Consider the following 23,779-nt stretch of genomic DNA (forward strand, 5'->3'; position numbering starts at 1 on the left):
ATCAATATTAATATTTTATATATTATTTACAACGTTTTTAAAATCGCCAATAATAAATATCAAGTAAAATGTTAATAGTGATTATAAAATAATAATTTAAATACAAAAAATACGAACACAAAATATGACACAGAGCGTCATATCGTTGTAAACGCTTACCAGTCACCGCTAATAACACGAATAATAAGATTATAATCGGATTTATTTATCGGTATTCTAGCAGAACATTTTTTTTCGGTACCTACATCACAAAGACACGTTATTATCACTAGGCATTTCTCATAAATATCTATATTTTTGTTTATTAAATAAAATGTCTTTATTTGTAATTCTTTTGGTAAAGTTAATTTTCGGTATAGCCTAAGCGATTGCTTAAGTACTAACAATAGGCCATAGGTTGGTATAATATTATGTTAAAATACAAAAGCTCTGATGCTCTATCCACTATAATTAATTTGGTGATTAAGATAACATTATGTTTGGCGTTTTCAAACGATATAACTCAAAATTTAATATGTGAACAAGCACATTCGCTGGGATGCACTGGGATGGCACTTTTTTACGATTCGGTTTACTTTTTGCTTATCTCGTTTTGGCACTTATTTTGTCTTCCAATGTACATTCATTATAATCTAGGGCACATAAAGTCCAAAAAACACAAAATATGCATTAAAATTTTTTTCATAACAGCTATTAATAAATAAAGTTTGAAAAAAAAAAATTAATAAATATCTTGAACTAGAATGAAGTTAAGTTAGACATGGACAATACCTAACTCGGTAGGAGTGGGCACTGAGATGCTTCAGTACTAAAGTTGAGGCATTCAAATAGATAACCAAATTATAGAAGTACCAATTGACGTTTATAAACGTTAATTAGATAAAAGAAAATATTCAAAAATAGTCTCGAAAAGCAAAAAAATAATGCAGAAGCATACCGTCACATAAATTAAATCACAAATTTTATTTTGTCGTGAGTATTGTAACGCATGAAACAAATTTGCTTCTTGCTGTTATTTTTTATAATCAAGCAAAACGAATACTCGAATACCAAAAAAAGCTATCAATACTGTAATCAATTTGCACCAAAATTTACCAAAAATATACACAACATAATGAGTAATTTGCACTATCCCGGGTAATGGAAAATATATGAATTGTAACTTCTATCAAAATTTCGAATTGATTTTTCTTTCGATGGTACTTACACGTTTCGATAATAGAAAAGCTAATAAAGTAATAACACAGAATATTCCATTTTAATTTCTGAGCGTTTATTTAACTAACCTAATCACACGGTTCTACTGTATGTGTTCTTGATATTGACATTAAAGCTATAAATAATAATAATAATTATGTATGAAAAATAAATATAATATTATAATAATTAAAGGTATGATTAGGTTATTTTTGTCAAAAAAAGAAAATAGTTACTCATTTTTGTGCGAAATACAAACACAATTTTCGGTTACCCGCAATGGTGCAAATAACAAACTCTTCAACATAACACACATATGTCATACAGTAGTATACAGACATACGGTCATTGCAAGGGTCAAACTCGTACTTCAACTGTTAAGATTTACTCAGCTGACTTCGAAATTAACGATTGTTTATATTATATTATGGTAAAAAATCTACGATCGATACCTAAATTCAAATGATTACGGTGAATAATCAATTTGCTGCAATGTCAAAAAATAAAACCGAAACGACTAGTCAACCTACAGGTGGTGTTTAGAATTATACGTGTATATTTGGATATACATATGGATATGACATGTATATTATAGTAATAACTTATCAGGAACTCGTATAATACTATAATATTCGACGTGTCCATACATGGACCATACATATTATATACTTATTATTATACATAATAATATTCTGAGGACTAGACTAAAAATGTAATCGTAATCTCGGTTCGTGATTGTCGGGCAATTATGTGTAATATGGGTGGTTCAAAAAATGTGATTATTATTCAAAATAATCGCTATCAGAATACTATTATTACACATTTACACTAATATACATAATTAAATTTTGTTGGCCCACAACAATCTAAGCGTAGGTGTCAACTATATGAACTAAATTTAAAAATTGAAATTTTAGTACATCATTATCTATGCATCTACAATTATTATTATCAACAACAATACGAGGAAAATATTATAAGACTAATGCATACAACATAATAATATGTAAATAACTAAATATCTAAAGACAACCGTGGTCCGATAAAATAATATGGTGATTGAACAAACATACATAGTGTGCAATTATTTTATAATATTTACGACCAGATAATATTATATTAAAACAGGTTTCGAGTTGTAACTACGCACTCATTAGGTCAAAACGTGATCGATTTGATACAGTATTTAATTAGGTATGTGAGTATAAAAAACTAAGTCTAAAAAATAAACACCTTGACCACTAATTCAAGTAAGTAATGACGATATTCTTCGATTTTTGAAAACGGCGAGGAAGGCATAGTTTTCAATTATAATCGTATATTAACTGTATTATTAGTTGATATAAATATCTTTTAAAATTATATTTACTAAATAATATAACAAGTAAACTTAGACTGCTCAAAACTTCGCTCTAGTTCAACCAATAACACCAATACGAAGAAATCGGATATAATTGTTTTAAGTCTCGTTATTTTCCTAATTTTCAAAATTGTTGAATAATTGAATTCAATTTATGAACAATTACAAATTTTGTTTTTTTAAATTTTGCTGTTTGCGTTTTACATATTTATTTATTTTTATTTTTTATATTTTATTTGTATCATCGTTTCATTCATTCATTCCAATAGTATTAAATCGATGAGGTATATTTGATAACTTAAAATAATATTCAAGAAATATGATGTACAAATGTCTTCGTATAATTTTTGGCCAGTGGAGGGAAGCCGCAAGTTCTACAGCAATGATTTCGATTATTTTCACTGAGTTTCAAAGTAGTTATAATTACCCTCTCAAATGTCGAGTCGTCGTACTCTCCCGTTTTTGGCCAAGGGAGGGTAGAAAACATATTTGTATGTACTTCAATGAGCCTGGCTATGCATTTTAATTTTAACGCACTAATTATTTTTTAGTAATTATTTTCCCACGATTGAAAAAATAATTACCTATTAAAATTATTCGGCTAATAATAATATCATAACAATTGATAAAATTTTGGACTAGGTCTTACCTCCATGTTTCCACTGTTGGATTTTGCAGTACAAGAAGCACAGGCAGACGCAAGCGGCGCACGACAGAGCCAACGTGGACAGGATGGCGTTGATCCAGACGTCATTGATGACGATCTCATCGTACATTAGTCGGCCGTGCACGTTGACTGCTCCACGGTGCGTGCCATTGCGCTGGGCGCTGCGGGCCACCGTGGCCACAACGGTAGTCGACGTGGCCACGGCGATCGTGTGCGCGGCGGCCGTCGTGGTGGATGATGCCAGTAGAGAGGCGTCCATCATATATTATTATAATAAAACAATGCGTGGTAACGACAACCTTGTAGGTGGGGTGTGAACGTCCCAGACCTAAAACAGGATAATAACACAATCATAAAATATCATTTAACTGTCGACTTAGAGTAAGAGGTCTGAAATATTCCATAGGTGAAATATTGGTTTTTATTAATTATTCCACTATTGCCATACAAATATAAGATTCTCGCCAATTCAGGAGATAACTATAGATAACAGTATTATCATTTTCAACGTGCAATCACAACGCAATTGCGTTTAAAGCACAAACAAATAGCATATTTGTAGTTTGAACATGTTTGAGAAAGAGTTTTCGGCGTCTGGGCACATTCAGAGTATACAAGGGGGGGGGGTCAGATCTTCCCATAGGCCTCTGTAATTATAGGTAGGTTATACAATAACTAAAAAATATAAAACATAATTTTAGGATGATAGGTAGGAATGTAAATGATATGTTTTTGCAAACATGAATTCAATACACCTATTATTATTATTAATAGCAATAATATAAAATATTTTAGACGATAGCAGTCTCCGATCAGTATCGTTGTTCGTGTGCAATATGATATATTATCATAAAATTCAATTACAGCGAACCACTCGACACCAGCTATTGTATAGGTTTATGATACCAATTTGGATCTAGTTGGTACTTCTGAGATGTCAAAATTTAAAATTCTAAGTTTTTTTCAAAATAATAGGGAAAAATGAAGAAAAATAAGGAAAAACTTACACAACTTTAAGTAGAGAAGATAATTCATATTTCAAAAAACAAATCTAAAAAATATATAGGAACATATTTTTTCATAGATATTGCAAGTTCAAGTATAGACAAAATTGCGTAATCAAGGAAAGAATAACGATTTTAGTTAATTTGTATTGTGATTTAAAATTATTATTCATGGCAACTTTTGAAGTATATTATTATATTATTATATTTTATATACAGTATATACTATGACATTTTCAAATGCAATATTTTAAGCAAAAATTAATTCAACCTAGATTCTGTATTACTAATATTAATATTAATTTATTTTATTGCAATAATATCAAAAAAATATGTACTAGTAGTTAATATATTATCCCGATATACCGTCTTCGCTAAAAACTGTTTTCCGCATTCAATGATATTATATCATTGAATTCGAATTTAACACATCCATTACGGTAACCCGCTTGTCCCTCACTGTACAGCAGAGCGGTCCTTATACACCGTTTTTTTATATTGTAATGTTTTAATAAGTTCTAAAGTTTAAGTTTAACATGTTGTCAATTAATTGTAATATCAAAGATAATAACACAACATTTATTCTGCTAAACACACATTTTCCATGTTATACATTTATTTGTTTGTAAGACGGAGACAACAAATGCGGGTGTGGCGTCCTTTTACGTAAAATAATATATTTTAAACCTACAATTACACACCGATTTTATTATAAAATAGCTTATGTCTTGACTAATATGAAATATTTAATTAGCTATGCATATATACTAAACTAATTTTAATTAAAAATTCGTAAGCACGGAGAAAAATTGTGTTAATTTATTTGTAAACATTTCATATAAATGTGTTCTAGTAATAAAATGTAATGGAAAAAAATGGAAAAAATGATTTATATTGAAATTTTAACAACAACAATATATTTTACACAATTTGCTTACTATAGTTATTTGGCGTACCTGTAATAAATATTACGATATGAGAAATATTTTGCAAAATCATTTATTATAAGATGTGTAGAGGTCGGTATTTTTGTTTTATATTTGCGTTGTATGTAGCTTAAATGTATTCTTATTCTTTGCAAAAATACAAGGCCAATTATTTTTTATCAAAGTAAAATATTATCATTTACCGACCACTGCTATAATAGTATTATATTAAGCTCCAAAAATACTAAGGGAAAATATTCGGATACAAAACATCGTGTTTTTGTATAACAGTAGGTGTCAGTAATTGGATTTATCATCGTTGGTCGTGAAAACCGATCACTCCGACTTACCGAAAGGTATAGAACCCTACAAAGAACTAAATTTAGAAAAAAAAATATCATTACTTTGTAGGCGTCCAAAAGGTAATATGGCGATGTTGTTTACGCGCATTGTCATACATGTTTTTTTTTATAGATTAAGTTCTGTTTTGTGGGTAAATACAATGCAGTTCACATCTACCCATCACAATGTGGTATCACAAATATTTTATCCTTAAAGGCAAATATTTAAGCTATCCTGATCCATCCACACATACAATTCAATTAACTTGCAGTATCGATTAACATTAATGTTACAGGTTATTATTACTGAACCCAGAACTTGCAATAATAAAATATAACCTACAAATACAATTAAATATTATCTTCCCAGTTCCCCTGATCCTCAGCACGTTTTATTACCCATGTGCTAACTCCTATTAAGTAAGACAATAAAATATACCCATCGGGTAATGATAATTTATCAAACTGAAATAAAATCAGCATAATATTAATAATTAATGATAGTAAATACTAAAAGTTGTTAAATATACAAATATGTTTACACAATAACAAATTACTCAGTTAAAATTGTGGAAATTGTCCAAAAGATATGTTCCGGGCGCTACTGGCGTACGTACCTAAATAACCGATCGAGTAGAATATCAGGGAACTATCTGTCAAATTTAGTGACTCTCGCAAAGCAAGCAGTCCACAAGTCACTACAGGCTGCATGACCAGTGACCACTCTTATAAACGCTAACTCCAATATTATGGTCGTAAACGTCGGTTGTTCCCATGAAGTTTTAAATCTACCTTACTTGTTATTGAAAAAAAAATGTAAACAATTTCTTGTATAATATTGTTATCCGTAAAATAAATGTTAAAATCTAATGATCTAACTATGTAGATACAATTAAAATTGTAAATTACATTTCTAAGTTTAGTCGATATAAGTCATGAAACTTTTAGTAATAATAAAAAATAAATGTTGGTAGAATATCCTCAAAAGTCAGATAATAAATTATATTGTAGTAAACCGTTGAATTTATAAATACATAATGATTTTAATATAATTCATGTAATGCAAGTACATGAATAATTTAAAATTTGGAAAAATTCCGCCCCTCCCCCCACACACACACACACAAACAACTTATTAAGGCACAGGGACGCCAACCACCGTTTACAATTAAATTTCGTATATTCCGTATTTATTCGAATAGATTAGTTCAACATTCGTATCTCAGTGATTTAATAATAATTACGAATCGGTATTTTTTAATCTCTCGTTTTTTCCCACATCGTTTATTATTTATACTTCAACAACAATATAACTGCCTGCGGCATCTACGACGACAACAATAATTAATATTGCAGCAGTGCGTGTGATCGTGTCACAACTCACAACCGTTTCATTATACACAGCTTTATACACATCTATATTATTATTATTATTACTATTATATTATATTGTATGGAATATAAGCACTCGTATTATGCCCTAAGTCTATAACGCATCACCGCGTGAGCATTATACAATACAGATACAGTTACTAATCGCTGTTAAGTGTTTAATATACGACGTACCGACTTAAATATATTTTAATAATATTTCAATATTATTTCGTATGCTTGCGTATGCGGTCTGCATCTGGCAAGTCTGAGCACAGTAACCTCGGCTGTTTTTCTCTTTAATAAATTTATTTTTCAGCTAAAAACTTCTAGAAAAAATTTAATACCAAAACAATTAACTACAAAAATCCACTAGTATCTATCCAACTTATCCACAGGATCATTCCAGTTAACTCTTCAAGTCGATTAAAAATACCAGCTGCAGGTATCTAGATTTCTTGAATCCCGACCTGTAGTAATAATAACTAAAAACTTCTCTCCCCTCTCCCTCAAATCAAAGAATTTCCAACACTGGTGGGCCTCTCTCCCCGCGAAACTTCATGTTGTTGAATCATAGTTTAGTTTACTAAATGTTCTTATTGTATGTAAATATTACAGATTGTAAATAGGCATATCTACTTTTGTTTAAAAAAAATTAAGTATTTCAAATGCTGATTTTAGAAATTTTCATATCTACTTAAAAGTACAACAGTTTTAAAACTTCTAATTTCTAATAATATTGAGGAGTATTGCCCTGTAGTGATTCAAACTTTTTGTTATCAAACGTAAACCAACCTTAGAACCTATTGTACTCAATTGATTTTTTTCAAAAGGTTAACATACTTATCCGGGAGACATGGTATTTTGTGCCAATTTTAAGTAGGTACTTGTAATCATCTGAGTCAAAATATAAAAAGCAACATGTAATTTACTCCACACTTAAATATTAATTTTGGTAATCTGCATTAGAAAGAAAATGAAAAAAAAATGACGTGCATCTAATTGGCACAACACTTTCAATTTCTATTATTAGAATTTTCCCTGATAAATTTACCAGGCTCAAATTTCAAGTATATCACACAAAACGTGAGCAAATAACATAGACTATTGGATTTATTGGAATCATAATATTCCTGATTTTTACATATTTTATTAAAACCTGAATTTAATACTCATTTATAGGTACACAAAGTAGATATAGGTACAATTACAATAATATAATAACCTTAATTTTTCTATATGTACATTTTAATTTTTGAAATATAACTATGTATTAAAATTAACTCGATTGATGTATAAAATACATAAAATTAATAACATAGTTATCACGCGTGTTTTAAAATTCCGAAAATCAGGATTTGAATAAATTCATTATGAAACGAAAACAAAGGGGTGAGCATATTCGGCGAATCATCCTGTATAATGCTTCAACGGAATGTGTACATTCAATGATAGTATTTAGTACGGACACAGTGATCCGATGATCCTTAACACACACCCTCTGTAGGATGATACACACTATTCAATAACATAATAATATATCAATTGATAGTTATATTGTAATTGTTTAGGTCACGGCGCGTACGTCGGTATTTTACGCTGTTATATTGTTATCAACACACATATTTTAGAGTATACAGGGTGATCCATTAAACCTAATATACAATCATTATTTAAGTAACTATTAACGTTTATGAAAATTTTATTTTAACATAGGTAACTTTGAGTCTTCAAAAAACAACTTTTTTCTAAAAACTATATTTTTTCTATTTTTTATCGTCATCATTGTTTATTTTTTAAATACAACGAGCATTGTTAATTTTTTTTTTTCCTTATCCAAAAGCAGAATCATTTTTGGAGTACTTTGATATTTAAAAACATATTTTGGACGAGTAACTATTATGAGCTTTAACTGATAAGTATTTTAAGTTTAGATGGGCGAAGTAAAATGGTACAGGGATACCCTGAAAACTGTAGGTCCACTACTTCGCTCATCAATAACTTTAATAGGTACCTAATACCTAATAATAAACTATACTTGTTTGAAATATTATTTCAATATATAAAGAAACTCCGAATAATATTCTGCTTCGAAATATGAGATTAAAAATGCGTGTTGTGATTTAAAAGGGATTTTAAGATTTTTAAAAAATGAATAAAGATAAAAAAAATGGTAAAAAAAAATAATTTGTTTCCAAAAATGTTGTCTTGTAACGACTTAAAATTAAGTAAAATAAATATTTGCCAAAACGACCGTGTTTTCTAAAATAAAGAGTATCTTACTTTTTAAATGGATCACCTACCTATATCGATGTTCGGGTGTTATCGTTTCGCAAGAAATTCGAGCGTTTCGTTTACTCACGCCGATGATGCAATAATAAAATCTGAGGAAGTCACTATGATGTATAGACGTATTATATAGTGGGTACGTCGTGTGTACCTAGTCATTATGAAAGTCACTGAAATGGATGATACATCATTATTGGATACGATAAAAAAAATAATCAAAGCTGGTTCGTCACCCTATATAAAGATATTTCTGTTTACAAAATAATTGAGATTACAGTATTTATCTACTCTAAAAAAAGTTTTGAGATTCGAAAAAATCAAACTAAAATAACACGGAAATTGTTTCACTCCACTCAAAATCTGAAAAAAAATTTCGAAAAAATAAATTTCGCCAAATGTTGAGTGTTACAAGTGAAACAATGACCAACAAGTCCATACCCTTATGATAATCGATATAGTTATTTGTTTTTATTTACTGATTGGAAAGTTATTCTACATATGGTGAACTTGACAAGTTATTATTAAAAAAACCCAAAAAACCTCAAAAAGATAGACGTTGTTGATGATTTATTTAAAAAAAGAATTTAAAGGCTTCTCTGTTGGCCAAAAGACACTTTTAACAAAAAAAAAAAAGCTTCAATTTACAATATTAAGGATGACGTGTTCTCATACAGCGTTGGGCGTAATTTGTAATTTTAAAGGTAAAATTTTAAAATGTCAATTACTGATCAAAATAATCGGAAAAAAATTACTAGTAAACGGGAATATTTAAAAAACTATATTAACTGTAGATACCTGGAAATGTCACGGAACATTTTTATTAGTATTTTATAAACATAATTATAATTTTAAAAATGTTTTGGATATTTTGTCCTATTGCAGATAGATATTTCAATTTTTTAGTTTATAATCGTTGATGAAAATTGTTATGGTTAATCAAAAATCTGGAAAATGTAAAACAAAATTCTTCATACGTTTATTATATATGGGAAGTTTAAAAGATCGTAAGAAACATACTGACTCGATTTTTGTTTAAAAGCGTTGAAGTTCAAATATTAACGAAATTACCGAAATCACAAATATTTGGATATTATTTTGTAGTTATAAATGTATTATCAGTGGCGGCTCGCAAGTAAATTCATTGGGAAGACTGAAAATTAAAAAAAAAAAAAATTGAATACAAACAATATAAAAAAAACTTAATTTAATTACTACACGCAGCTATACAATGTGAAATAGCTAAATTTAATAGTCTAATACGGACGCACGACACGCTGCAGTTTTCGTGTTTACAGAAAAATACGTGACGACCGCAAACGGCAAAAACTTTGAATGAGTCTAGTCTCAATGTACTGAATAACATCTATAAAATCTATCCCCGTCCTCCACCTTGTCATGCATATATTATGAAATTTGTATACATAATAATTGAGTCTTTCGGACGGCAGACTCTCGAACTAGCGCCGCCAGCGACCGTCGTCGTTATCGATATATTTTATATATTGTATTGTTATTGAATGACACTCATTATTAATGTAAAAATAGAATACAAAATATTATCAATATTAATATCGAAAACCATAATAATTATTTTCAAAATGGATAAAACATAAAAATATTAAATTATAATACAATTTTTTTCAAACTTTTACATTGCGTTCCTACTTTTTATTTTTGTGGGGAGTCGCCGTCTCAAAGACTCCCCTGACGAGCCGCCACTGTGTATTATATATTTTCAATTTTAATAGCTGTGGCTTAAATATTGAATACAATATTCCCATAAGTTTTAACAACTACCATTAAAAAATATCAATAATATACAATAATATTCAACATTTTTTTATACACTTTTGAAGTGAAAATTTGGTAAATCACATGGGAAATAAAAAATAACGGTTTTAGTTATTTTTTGCAATTAAAAAACATTGTTCGAGCAGGGACTTGAAACTCTTTGGCATTGCATATTTATTATTATGCCATAAATACTTATCATAATATACAATTGAAGTTTTAAAATATTTAGATTAGTTTTGAACTATTTGTAGGGCAAGTACCGTGGTATTAGGTAATAACACGGGTATTAAAAGTAAACAATTTCGAATTATGATATTTATTTTTGTTAAAAAAGTTGAACTTACCTAATATAAGTATAAATTACTTAAAATAATATTGACTTGGATCTAGAAATCTGAAATGGGAAGAGTGTGTGGGCTATAGTTTTTTAGAAAAAAATACAGCTATAATATTAGTAGGTAATAAATAAGATTTGATAAAAGGCGTGTGAATTATGTATCATGTAAATATGAATACATAATATATAACATTTTCAAATTGTGGAGGAGAGTGGATTCCTTAGATTCAAGCCTGATATATATATATATTATATATATGTATGTTACAAACAATCCTTAGAAACAGAGCAAGACAGACCGTCTAAACTCAGAATCGTTTTTTGTACCTATATATAATATATATAGGTATAATGATTTATGATTGAACTCACACCTAACACATCCATTACAGTGGCCAATACTCTCAATGACGAGCTACACTCGACACTTTACTATACAGCATGTATAGTGTGTACTGAGCTAGTTAATCGACTTTCCAGGTTTTTTTTTTCACTGTGTTTATTTTATTATTAAAATATAATAACAACATTTACTATACGCAACAACCCTGATAATCCATAAAAGCGATTTTAATGAAAAAATGCGTAGTACATTATTTAATACTTGACGGTTTTAAAACTATTATTATTATACATCGCCACTTAATACGATTATACTTTATGAGCTTTACACAAAATACGCATGTGAGTTTATTTCTGCCAAGTGCACCTAAATCAAAAAATCTTTGCATTATCGTTAAATGTGCATCGTGGAAAAAAACAGAATTAAGTTAGCAACCGTCAACATAACTCTTATCCGTTAGATCTTAACACCATGATATTAATCATTCGCTGGTACATGTTTGTCGCAGGAAATTTGAATTATCAAGTCCACCCCATTGAAGCGGCCCAACTGAAAAGCATTTTATCGTGGACGGTTTTACAAAATATAACAATAAATACCTATGTATATGTTATTATATCATAGGCCGTGAAATACATTACCCTTCCGATCTCGTTTGAACCACTAGAAGTCCATTCATCAATATAGGTATCTATATAGCTATATTTTTTTCCGTTCAGAGCGATTGGAAAGTATAATAAGTAGGTAATTTACATTGTCATTTAGAATAATATTAGTTTTAGGACTCGGAAGTTTGTGCACTAAAAATACTAGGATAGGTATGCATATAGGTGCTTACAGAATAAACAATAACAAATATCAAAACCAGATAAGTGTGTTGAACATTTTAAAAAAAACCTTAACACTTCCACGTAGTACTAATAATACAGGGACATTTTCTTTTGGGAGTCTAAATTTCTTTATAAATTGTCGAACATTCAAGTCTAATTAAAATAATGTTGGTTGAAAATTATACGACTTTAGACTTCAGTAAAAAATAATTACCATTAAACGCGTTTTCGACAGAATAACAACGACGAACTTCATATCCGTGTATTTCTAAATCCTCGAGGTTTCTAATAGCTTGAATATTATTTAAATGTAGCAAAAACTCCATAGCTTAAACAAATAAACTTCATAATTACAATGCACTTAATGCAATAAACCAATGGTACTCGTAATTAGAAATAACATATTTTTATTCCAATGAACACTCAATAAGATCAGAAAAAAATTAATATTCATGAACTAATATGCTATTAGATTGGTAAATATGTAACCTGATACAATGATCGAATAACTCGATTGAAAATTAGACTACAAATCGTTAGATTAAGTTCAAAAATACAATTTTTGGTAGTTGATCTAAAAGATGGTCGAAAACCTGTAAATTAGATCACAAATTCAATTAGATCAAGTTCAAAAATAGACCCCCAGGGTTTGAAAATAATATATATACATCGTTTTTACGTTTTGTAGTATTTAAACGTTATAGGTATAATTTTAATGGTTAAGGTTATTGGACTTTTAAACGTTATTTAAGGTTAGGTTAAGTCATTAACGTTATTGTAACTTTTCGTTTTTAATTTAATGATGCAAGAACAAAAAATTGCAAATGTAATTGAACATAAACATTCAATTTAGTTGAATTACAGAAATAACATAGGTACCTGATTAAACAATTAATACTTCTAAAAAAACAACAACACAATATTTTGGAAAATATAAAGTATAATTTTGATATAAATTAAACAATATCAAATTGTTTGTTGATACCTTAAAGGTAAAATTATTATTGAAATGATGATAAATAACATAGGTAGGTTAGAGTAAAGAAAACGTCATCTTTGGTAATGTTATTTAAGTATTTTATACGTTACGCATTGTTTGTTATTAATCATGTTTAGTTTAATAATACTGGTTTTTTTTCATTTTGCGCTTATTTAAAAAAATATTTTTCCGTTATAACGTTGTATAAAACGTTTAAAGCCAATTATTGCACAATTATAACACACTAAATTAACTATATTATTGACGTTATGTAAACGTGGATTTTGTAAATAAACAAGAAAATAATATAAAATAAGAGACTGCGTTATTGTTTTCGTTATTATTTGTTGAAAATAATGAAATCTTACACTTGATTGCACTACCGTGTTGCGCGCTAGGTTATCTACCTAATAAATAATAACCGCCTATAACGCAATAATAACATAATATAATATATTAAACGGATTTGTTCGAAATCTTAATAGCAGGTACTAACCCAGAGCTTACCTTGGTTTAACGATTTTTTTCTTGCATTTAATGTACGTATCCAACTGAGATTATAATATTTCATCGATTTTTTTTTAATCGAATTAAATTATTGGTTTACCTACCTGCCGATATAATTGAGCACCTTAAAATGTCACGGTCATCACGGTTCACGCGCTCAGTTGCTATAATCACTGACAGTCCCCGTATGGAGGAGAGTGGGATTAAAATAAAATATATTCAACTCATAAACAAATAATAAAATCGAAAAAAATTCGATACCGGATGTAGATATTTTGTTTTGGGTATAATCGTCTCGATTCGATCACCTTGGATATCTGCATTAGTATGAGGAATAGATATAGTGATTTAATTGCATATATTATTATTAAATAGGTACTCATAAATTCTATCTACAAGTGGCAATAATTATACGCTCAGCCTATACCAATATAGGTTTGTTTTGTATATTTTAATTTCAACAACTTATAACCATCTGTATGCAGATATACGGGTGATACGCTCACCTCCATGTAGGTTTCCTTTAAGAATAAGAATTTATTCAGATTCAGTTTTAATTCTACAATATATTCAAATACCTACTAAGAAATGTCCTGTGGCGATAGAAATTTTTTTTACAAACAAATATCTGTCTATAAAATGGTTTTTCAAAAACATAAAATAAATGTAACATTACATTTTGTATAGAATGTTGATAATTATACTCGTAAATTAAAATTAATAACTACTACAAATTTCAAATCATCATAGATATCCCTCAATACCAATACTTCCAAAATCCATTACAAAGACTTATTATTATCCTTAGTAAATTAAACAATTAAAAAACTAATCGCTCGAATTTCAATTAAAATATCTACATCAAGATTTTCAAAATATTGTAATCTGATTATTGAAGATTCATATTATGGTTTGTATTTGAAAAAATAAATGCATAGGGGTCGCTAAAGGACAGTCCTTATAATTGGTATTAAAAATGTATGTATTTCAGAATATGGTTCCCAAGTATAAAGGTACATAATATTATATTAGAAAATTTCAAAGCTTAGAATTTTAATATTCATTGTTTAAGTAAGAATCGGGATAAATCACTCTGTATAGAATACTATGATTTCCGAGTGTTATCTTACGACTGAAATCTGAATTTGATATATTATAATTCTATCGAAATATATATAATTATATCATATTGTTTTCTTACGATTTCTGCCTGACTCATTATCATTTTATATTATCTCGACTTTAATATTATAATAAACATATGAATTGGGTGGTATTATAGGTATAGACATTAGTTGGGCTGTTGTAAGGATTTTTTTCAACTGCAAAAAGTAACAGTCAGCAAGTAAACGTAAATCGTAATGTATAAAATAAATGGCGGGGCACACATATCACCAATATATGGTTGACGATTATTATATCAGTAAAGTATCTTTCACCAAAAAGTGTGTACCTACCTTCATTTTATCCATCGTATATAATCGCTGTTTAAACATGATTAATTTTTTAAAATCAAATCAAGCGGGAGATAAGCAAATTATAAGAGTAGAAATTTGAAAAGGGCAAGGTTGCGATTAATGATCAGTCTCAATAAAACACTTCATAAAAAAATTAAAATTTATGCTCACAATGCTTATCATATTCAAGTCATATCGGTGCAATGGACAAAATATAGGTAAAAAAAATGTACGGTGGTATTGAATCTTCTTAATAAAAAACAATTTTTAATGAATTATTATCATGAATAATATCATATTATATTTAAGGTTATAAATATTCGTTATTTAATTTAATCAAATAACATGCTTTATAACATTGTTAAATGTTAATATTATATGTTAATAACATTTTTATAATTATGATTGTATGAGCTATTGATTTTATTTTACTTTTGGATACAATATACATTTTGAATATCATGAAAAATATTTCAATTTTTACATTAGCTACTTTCGATTTCTTAGATGATTTTTAACGATTTTTATTGATGTTAAAATTCGATTTGAAGCTTGTACTGTTCTGAAAATAAATTATACGACGAGATTGAATTTTTATATAATATTATAATATATAGACCATAATGATTTCGATTTGAGTCCAGCAGAACCAATTTTATGTGGTTGGATTTAATATTAAAGTGAATTCACTGAATTGGCATACAGTCTAATTTAAGAGTAAAAACTAAAAAGTATGTACATTATCTGTTTTTTTTACGATACTTAAATTTGTAACTCACTGCTGTCGCAATATAGGGCTTTATTATACATATTATGGTCCGATAACAGCTGTTTGACTGCTGGATAACGTCTAACAATCTGCGGAATTAAACGTGATACAAAACGCAATAGTAGCAATTTATGAAAATAAAGTAATTATTGGTCTATTACTCATAAAATAGTAAATTTAAGAACAAAAACGTACAAACCTCAAAAATATGCCCAAAATGCATTTCAAAATATAATATATAAGCCCATAGTTACATAAAAAATCGACAATTCGCTGAGTGTTCCTCAACAATACAATATTATATACTTTAATATCTGATTAAAATGTTGTATTTTTTTCGATTCACAGACCCGTTTATGAGAGTGGTCCATTTTCCTTCAAAAATTGGATGCCGTTTTCCTCCGCTATAAATTCTCTATCACAAAAAAAGGTTAGTATCGTATACATTTTTCTCCAAGTATTAAACCATTTAGTTGATATTTTAAACTATTTAGCCCTTTTAGCTTTTTATTTTATTTGTATTAAACATTATATGGCAGAAACATAACACAATCATTAAAAATCGTTACGCTCAGAATCTAAAAAATAATTGTTAATGATTAAAGGTTTTTTTTGTTAATTTATACGTACCTAATTAAATGCATGTGCGAATTAAAATTAATATATTTACACTTTATTGTATTCTTAATTCGTTATTGGAGAAAAATGATTAAGATTTTTTTATTAATTTTTTTTTTAGGAAAAAAGACAGTAGAGGAAAATGGTAACGACCCATTTAAGGGATTCAATATATTATAGGTACAGATCGATAAGCGTTAGCAGTATGGTATTATATTAATATGTTCATACCCATATTGTTTTAATCGACATATACTCGTCAGGTATATTATCGTGAACGTATCCAGCAATAATTTTTTATGGTCTTGTACGTACACAAACTAGTTTGCAAAAACGATTTCCAAACAAATACACTTTGACAGTGTTATGAACTATATATAATAACTGTGCTAAGTTATTTAGAGATGTGTAGGTAGATCACCTTGTCGCCTTCTCGGCGCCCAAACGAGTGTGTATAAAACACACACATTTACACACCTTATTATTACTTGTCTGTCGCAATGTATATTGTCCTTATTGAAAATCGGGTACCCGACGCATTATTATATAGAAATACAATAGTAATAATGCTTCGGCGTGTTTTACAATTTTACACTTTGATTGAACAGTTTTCCGAATGAAAAATATGTATTATAGTACAATGACGATTTTCTTTTATAAGTAGAGGTTTATAGGTATTACCCTTAGGTACTTTGTTGATTTCGCGCACACATATCATTATTATTATTATTATTATTATTATCATCATCATCATCATCGTCATCATCATCATCATTATCATCATCCGTTATTGTGCAGACCGGGATAAATCTCGTATGGAAACACTCTTCCTCCTCTCTTCCTTTTTTTTTCACAAAGAATAATTCGCAATTTTGTATACATTATATTTTTTATGTAACAATATTATAATAAAATAAAATATATTATTTTATTATGTATTAATGTAGTGTATTATATTATATTATATACAGTGGAAAACATTGTACATCCGCGAAATAAACACGTTTCCTCGCCACCCGTTCGCCGGCCGTCGATTAGCGTCATTTAAAAAAATAAAAATGTATATTTATAGAAATCAACTCGTTCGGGAGAGCCACGAATGAGAAAAGAAGCAGTTTCCTATAGCGGAAACCAATCGAAGGTAAACGTGTTATTTAAATACAAATACTCATATAACATATAATATATAATAACATTACGTATTATTACTACAGAGTAGGTACACACTGCAGATCTTTACCCATCTGATTTACATTGGCTTCATCTAACACGTACGCCATCGTCAAACGTACCTATTTAATAATAATGATGATAAAAATATCTAAGAGTAAGGTAAGTCCTAACCTATATACATACCTACGTCCTAATCGAATAATATGTCGACTGTCTCACAAATCTACACGCTATCGTCACGGATCACATCGCCATAATATAATAATAAATAATAATATAATGAATGATTCTATCCATTGCTAATAATGATGTACCAATTGATTTTTTTAAAATTTTATATTTAGTTCTATTCAATTATTCATGCCAAAATTTATTTATACATTTTTATTCGCAATTCATAACTAATGTACCTATGTAATTGAGTACGACAGTAGTAGGTACACTAAACGTAAAATTATTCTATATTCATATTGTCTACGTAGGTGCACGATTAATAATTTCGTGTAATCGAGCTTTAACTCGTAAATAAATAAATAAATAATATTTGGCAAATAAACTTGATGTAGGCACATACTTAATTAGGTAAACTGCACATTTTAGTAGAGGCAAGAGCGTTAAATAATGGGTAAAAAGTTGAATTTTTAACTCAGATTTTACTATAGTTAATTTTAAACAGAATACGTTATAATAAAATCAATTTAATGCGCATTGCCTATTTACACAAATAACTGTAGATAAAACGAACTAAATAACTAATTATTATTAATTGAATAATGTATACAATGTATACAATTATTTTAAACGAATTCCTCAATTTAATAATTAAGTTGACACTATAATAATATGTGTAATAACGTGTGTATATGCCTAAGCCACGTATCTATCGGCTAATACAATAATACGAATAAATAGTAGGGTACAATTATAACAAAATATTTAGTTATTATTTAACGAATTTGGAAGTAGCACAATCTAGTTATGTATGATATAGGTTAAAGGTAAATAAAAACAATAAACTAACCTAATTTTAATTGAGTTATGTTAATATTTTTCTTCACAATACAGGTTCAAACTTTTTGAGTTAAATATATATTGTCATTTGTTAAATATTTTCTTATCGTTATTAACATTGAATTAACTTAAATAATTCAAGTTAATTTTATACATTAATTTGCCCACCTTGCATTTTAGTAACTACAGTACACAAACACGTGTTCGTCCTTTTCATTTAAATAAAAATGATCAAACCTATAATGTTCTTTAACCTGTAGGTACTGTTGTATAGTCTTGTTTAATTTTCAAATAATTTAAATATAATTAAATAATAATATAATATATACATTGTATTTGTCAAAGATCTTAACCAATTTTAACTATATTGTCTTAACCATCGAGAGTACATAATCGACAAATTATTGTCACAGCCATTGAAAACCTTATAAAAGCTTATGAAATATATCATTTATTTTATCAAATAAAAAAAATTCACAAATGGCAATTTTTTAATAATTTAAATACTATAACAGTAATTAATTTATATATTATGTCGTTACACACTATATAATTTAGTAGTAGGTACCTACGCTACAAATAATGAATTGTATATGATATATTATCATATGTATATCTATATTATAGTAATACAATATATAATATGATTTTTTTTTTATACTTTAAAGGACATTTTTTTCAAAGAACGTTTCAAAATAAACGTAATATATTAAAGTAGTCACAATATAGTTAAAACCGATGTTCCTTTGTTTTAAATTTAAAATTTTGCGGCTGATTCGGAATCGTCTGCAATCGAGCATAACGCTTGAAACGATTGCCTCTTCGGTTTTACTTATACGTCATACGTTATAATAATAAGCTACCTGGTCCTGAGGTCATCGAAAACACGATGTATTTTCAATGTCACGAACCGATGCGACTCCACGAAATAAAAACTTATCTGGAAACGAAACCGAGATTGTAAAAATTCTAAAAAGTTTGGGGGGTCTTTCATGGGGGAAGGTTGTAAATACCTAATTACAATATTTTCCAGAAATAAAAAGTTTTTTTTCTATGCATTGTGATATTGTACGACACTATTATGATATATTTATTAAACATTATTATAATCATGGTCGTTTATACGGTCGACAGATTTTTGCGGTAAGCTAGAGAAACGATCATAAATTAAAATACTAATCGTAATACTATATTATTTTCAGTTACGAATTTTGGTATTATGTATTTATATAGTTTAATACAATGATTGCGTGCGTACCCAATGCGGAGACCCTCCCCGAAATGTCAGGAAAATTTAAAACGATTTCAGCATTCAGCATGCTCTGTGAATTTGTATATAACGTAGATGTAAGCCACGTGTAAAAGTTGAATATACCTAAAAAATACCTTTTTGACTTTAATTGGATCACAAATATTTTTCTGAAGTAAATATTATGAAAATTTCTTTTTACCAATAAAATAATACCTGGAAGTTAAACTTTCAAAATCAGAGATTATAAGTTCAAATTGTAAAATTTTAGTTGGTTTATCAAACATAATATTATAATATGATCAACTGCCTTTTGTTTTTAATCAATTTTTAGTTAATTTCGAGTTAAACCTATTTCAGATTATTTTTCATCATTTCATCCATTAATAATTTTACTAAACAGTTAATGTTATTACATTTTGCAACAAGCAACACGTTTTTACTATACAACTCCAACGTACAGTTCCATTTTTTTTAAATGTATGAAACTTAAATTTGTAATCACCGATCAATTTGAACTTTTAAGGTTTTATTTGTTCAGTGTTCATTACGTTCATTTGTTATACCTACGGTGTACTCAATAAAACGGAAATCGATGAAATAACGACAAAATAAATAATGTGGAATTTGCAGCTCGTTTGTCAACAAATATATTATTTTGGTAGGTACGACAGACATTCCTTCGGACCCAATTTAGGTAAATATGCGTGAACAACAAGGGACGGTGTACAACTTACATTATAATAATATTATGGGTATCTACCTTTTATCGGGGCGCAACTTATACAATCTGCCCATTAAAATTATTGTGATTTGTACAAAGGTTGCTGGAAAAGTCTAAAAGGGTAATACTGAAGAGTTATGCCTACGGGCATCAGCATACCGCTTTTATGAGGGATCCTAGTTAAGCCTCTTTTATATATATAACAAATTATTAGCCCCTCCAACCCCCCAAAAAAAAACAAAATCAGTGGCTATGTCGCTGGGCTTACTCATGAGTAAGTGTACAAGGCAATTTAATATTCCAATCATGTTGAATAGTGACACTGATTTTTGACGAAAAGAAGAACTGAATTATGAAAACCTTTTAATATTACTTGCCTACCTATCTAATATAATATACTTATAAATATCTTCGTAATGGCGATATCATCGGCGTTTGGAGAGTATACGTAGGTACCAATATGTATGCGTTATTAATTGCTAAATGAAATATTATGTCATTTACAAATGTTCAGTCGAAAACAATGCTATTATTATTGTAACATTAATTAATAATTAATAGTGAAACATAAATCAGTAATCAGTAACACTGATGATTATATTATATTCAACGGCGTTCGTCGATGTAATTATTCAGCAATAATATACATATATATAAGTATATATATATATATGTATATATGTATAGGAGAGGCGTGTAACGAGCATTATTGATATGCAAATTATAATTGTTACTCAGTAAAAGTAACGAACAACTATCAACATTTTAGGATTTTAACGAACATTATATTATAATGTTCAATAAATGCGTTTTCACACACCATTCAAGCTCCATTTACGCACGACTTTTTCCATTTATATTTTAATGAAAAATTACATTATTTAAACGCGATGCACGAGATAAAAAAATATTCAACACAAGAGTCCGCCCACACGCTGTACAGTCGTTATTATAGACATGAACGCAAAAATATACCCTCCTGAAATTAGTATAATTTGCACCGGAAAAATGTCACGTCGACCACCGATTACGATATAGACCGTTACACAGTAACATAATATTATACAGTAAAATCTCCCCTATAACGGGCATCTCTGAATAGCAGACACCTCCAGATTCTGGATACAAGTTCAGCAACCAAGAGAGTATAGAGTTTATATAGAATTATCAGTATAATGAGAGGTATCGATTATTGATTTAACTACTTTATGTACTTATCTTTATGTTCATTTCAATTACTTTACGATACGAGCCAAAAAGTATTTCATACGTCGTGAGTCTTCATCAGAAGGTACTTTTATATTTATGTGTTTATGATTTATACATATACCAATATATAATAGCATGCATATCGTAATAGGCTTAAATTGAGTCATCCCGTATCTCTGACAACCCTTTAAAAGAGTCCCTTTCAACATTTCTGAGAACGGAAAGCGAGAAAGTTAAGGTTGGTAGGTATGTGTCAAATAAGGTATTTTGAAACTTTTTTGGTAAGATGAAATTTTAGGTTATGATAATAGTATATTTGTAAGTTGGTAGGTATAGGTAATAGGTATATCGTTAGATGTGTATGTTTTGTTTGGATAAGGTGTGTTTAATATACTTTATAATAGAATAGAGATAACTTGTGAAACCGTTATCAGTCTTTTAAAAACAAAATTAGTAAACAACAAAAACATTTGAAATTTAACAAAAAAAAAATGAGCTCTGGTAGACGTCATTGTTTTTATTCTATTCCACGGACAACGTGTCCAAAGATATATTATTATTGTTATAACTTATAAGTAGGTATATAATACATGTCGTGTTAATGTTAAACAGTTAAACTAATTTACAGTAAATGTATACAATGATTTTATTGTGTTTCTTTGTTAGTGTTACTTGTATGTACAAGATATTTTTTATAAACATATAAATTATGTAGGTATTACATAATCATAAAGATGCATAAGAAGCGCTAAGAAGAATGTCTTAAAAGATACGAATGTAATTTGCGCCAAAAATAACAAAAAAATATTAATTTTGCCACATTTAAAAACTCATTTTGGTCATTTATGACACTTTTCAAGGTTATAATATGCATGTAATATACATAAAACTAGATCCACGCAATCTTGTACCTACAAAAATTGTAATTTGTGCAATATTATAACTTTAAAATTCATTTTTAAAAGCTTCAAAACAGAACTGTTAGGTCGGTTTTTAAAATAGTATTATTAATATCATATGTTTTTACTAATCAATATTTTTGTAATTTTTGTTTCAACATTTAATCTATAAATTTAATAAACTGTTTCAGTTATATAATTAATAAAAATAAGCGAAATAATAGTAATAAAATTATTTTTTTAAACAGTTTAAACAGTAATATATACCTACTTTTATAGTTGTTTATTGAATGATAATAGTTTTTTTTAAGTTGTCAAACAAAAAATCTTTGTCGACTAGCATACTATAGATCCTTATATTTTGAAAAACTACGTTCTTTACCTACGTCAAAGTCCATAAAGTTCAATTTAAATTTTATTTAAAAATTGAAATACAAAAATACCATTTGTATGCTTTTTACGTATAATGAGTATACTAAAATTAGTTAAAGTTCTAAAAAAGCATTAAAATAAATAAAAATAAATTGATAACAATTTAGCCAAAAATAGGAAAATAAAATGATCTACATTTTTTATTTTACGTTATTATGAACCATATTTGTAGCTGATAAATCTTCGTTTTGATTGGTAATCATAAGCAATAGTGCACAAAATGCTATTGTCATCGTTAAATAATAATGTTAAATATATGCGTACATGAAATGGACTATATCATGTATCCCCTA

The 23,779-nt window shown here is 28.2% G+C and overlaps 1 protein-coding gene across 1 annotated transcript in view; it reads right to left on the reverse strand.

The window, feature by feature from the left end:
- Positions 1–23,779, reverse strand: part of LOC111034962 — an 81,115-nt gene that overhangs the window by 41,443 nt on the left and 15,893 nt on the right. The window contains exon 2 of the mRNA XM_022316417.1: positions 3,207–3,552. Within this exon, the coding sequence (XP_022172109.1) occupies positions 3,207–3,486 (280 nt within the window). The 5' untranslated portion in view covers positions 3,487–3,552. The remainder of the gene's footprint in view (positions 1–3,206; positions 3,553–23,779) is intronic.

The sequence above is a fragment of the Myzus persicae genome, unplaced genomic scaffold (assembly GCF_001856785.1).
Source record: "Myzus persicae strain clone G006 unplaced genomic scaffold, MPER_G0061.0, whole genome shotgun sequence".
NCBI classification, from domain to species: Eukaryota; Metazoa; Arthropoda; class Insecta; order Hemiptera; family Aphididae; genus Myzus; species Myzus persicae.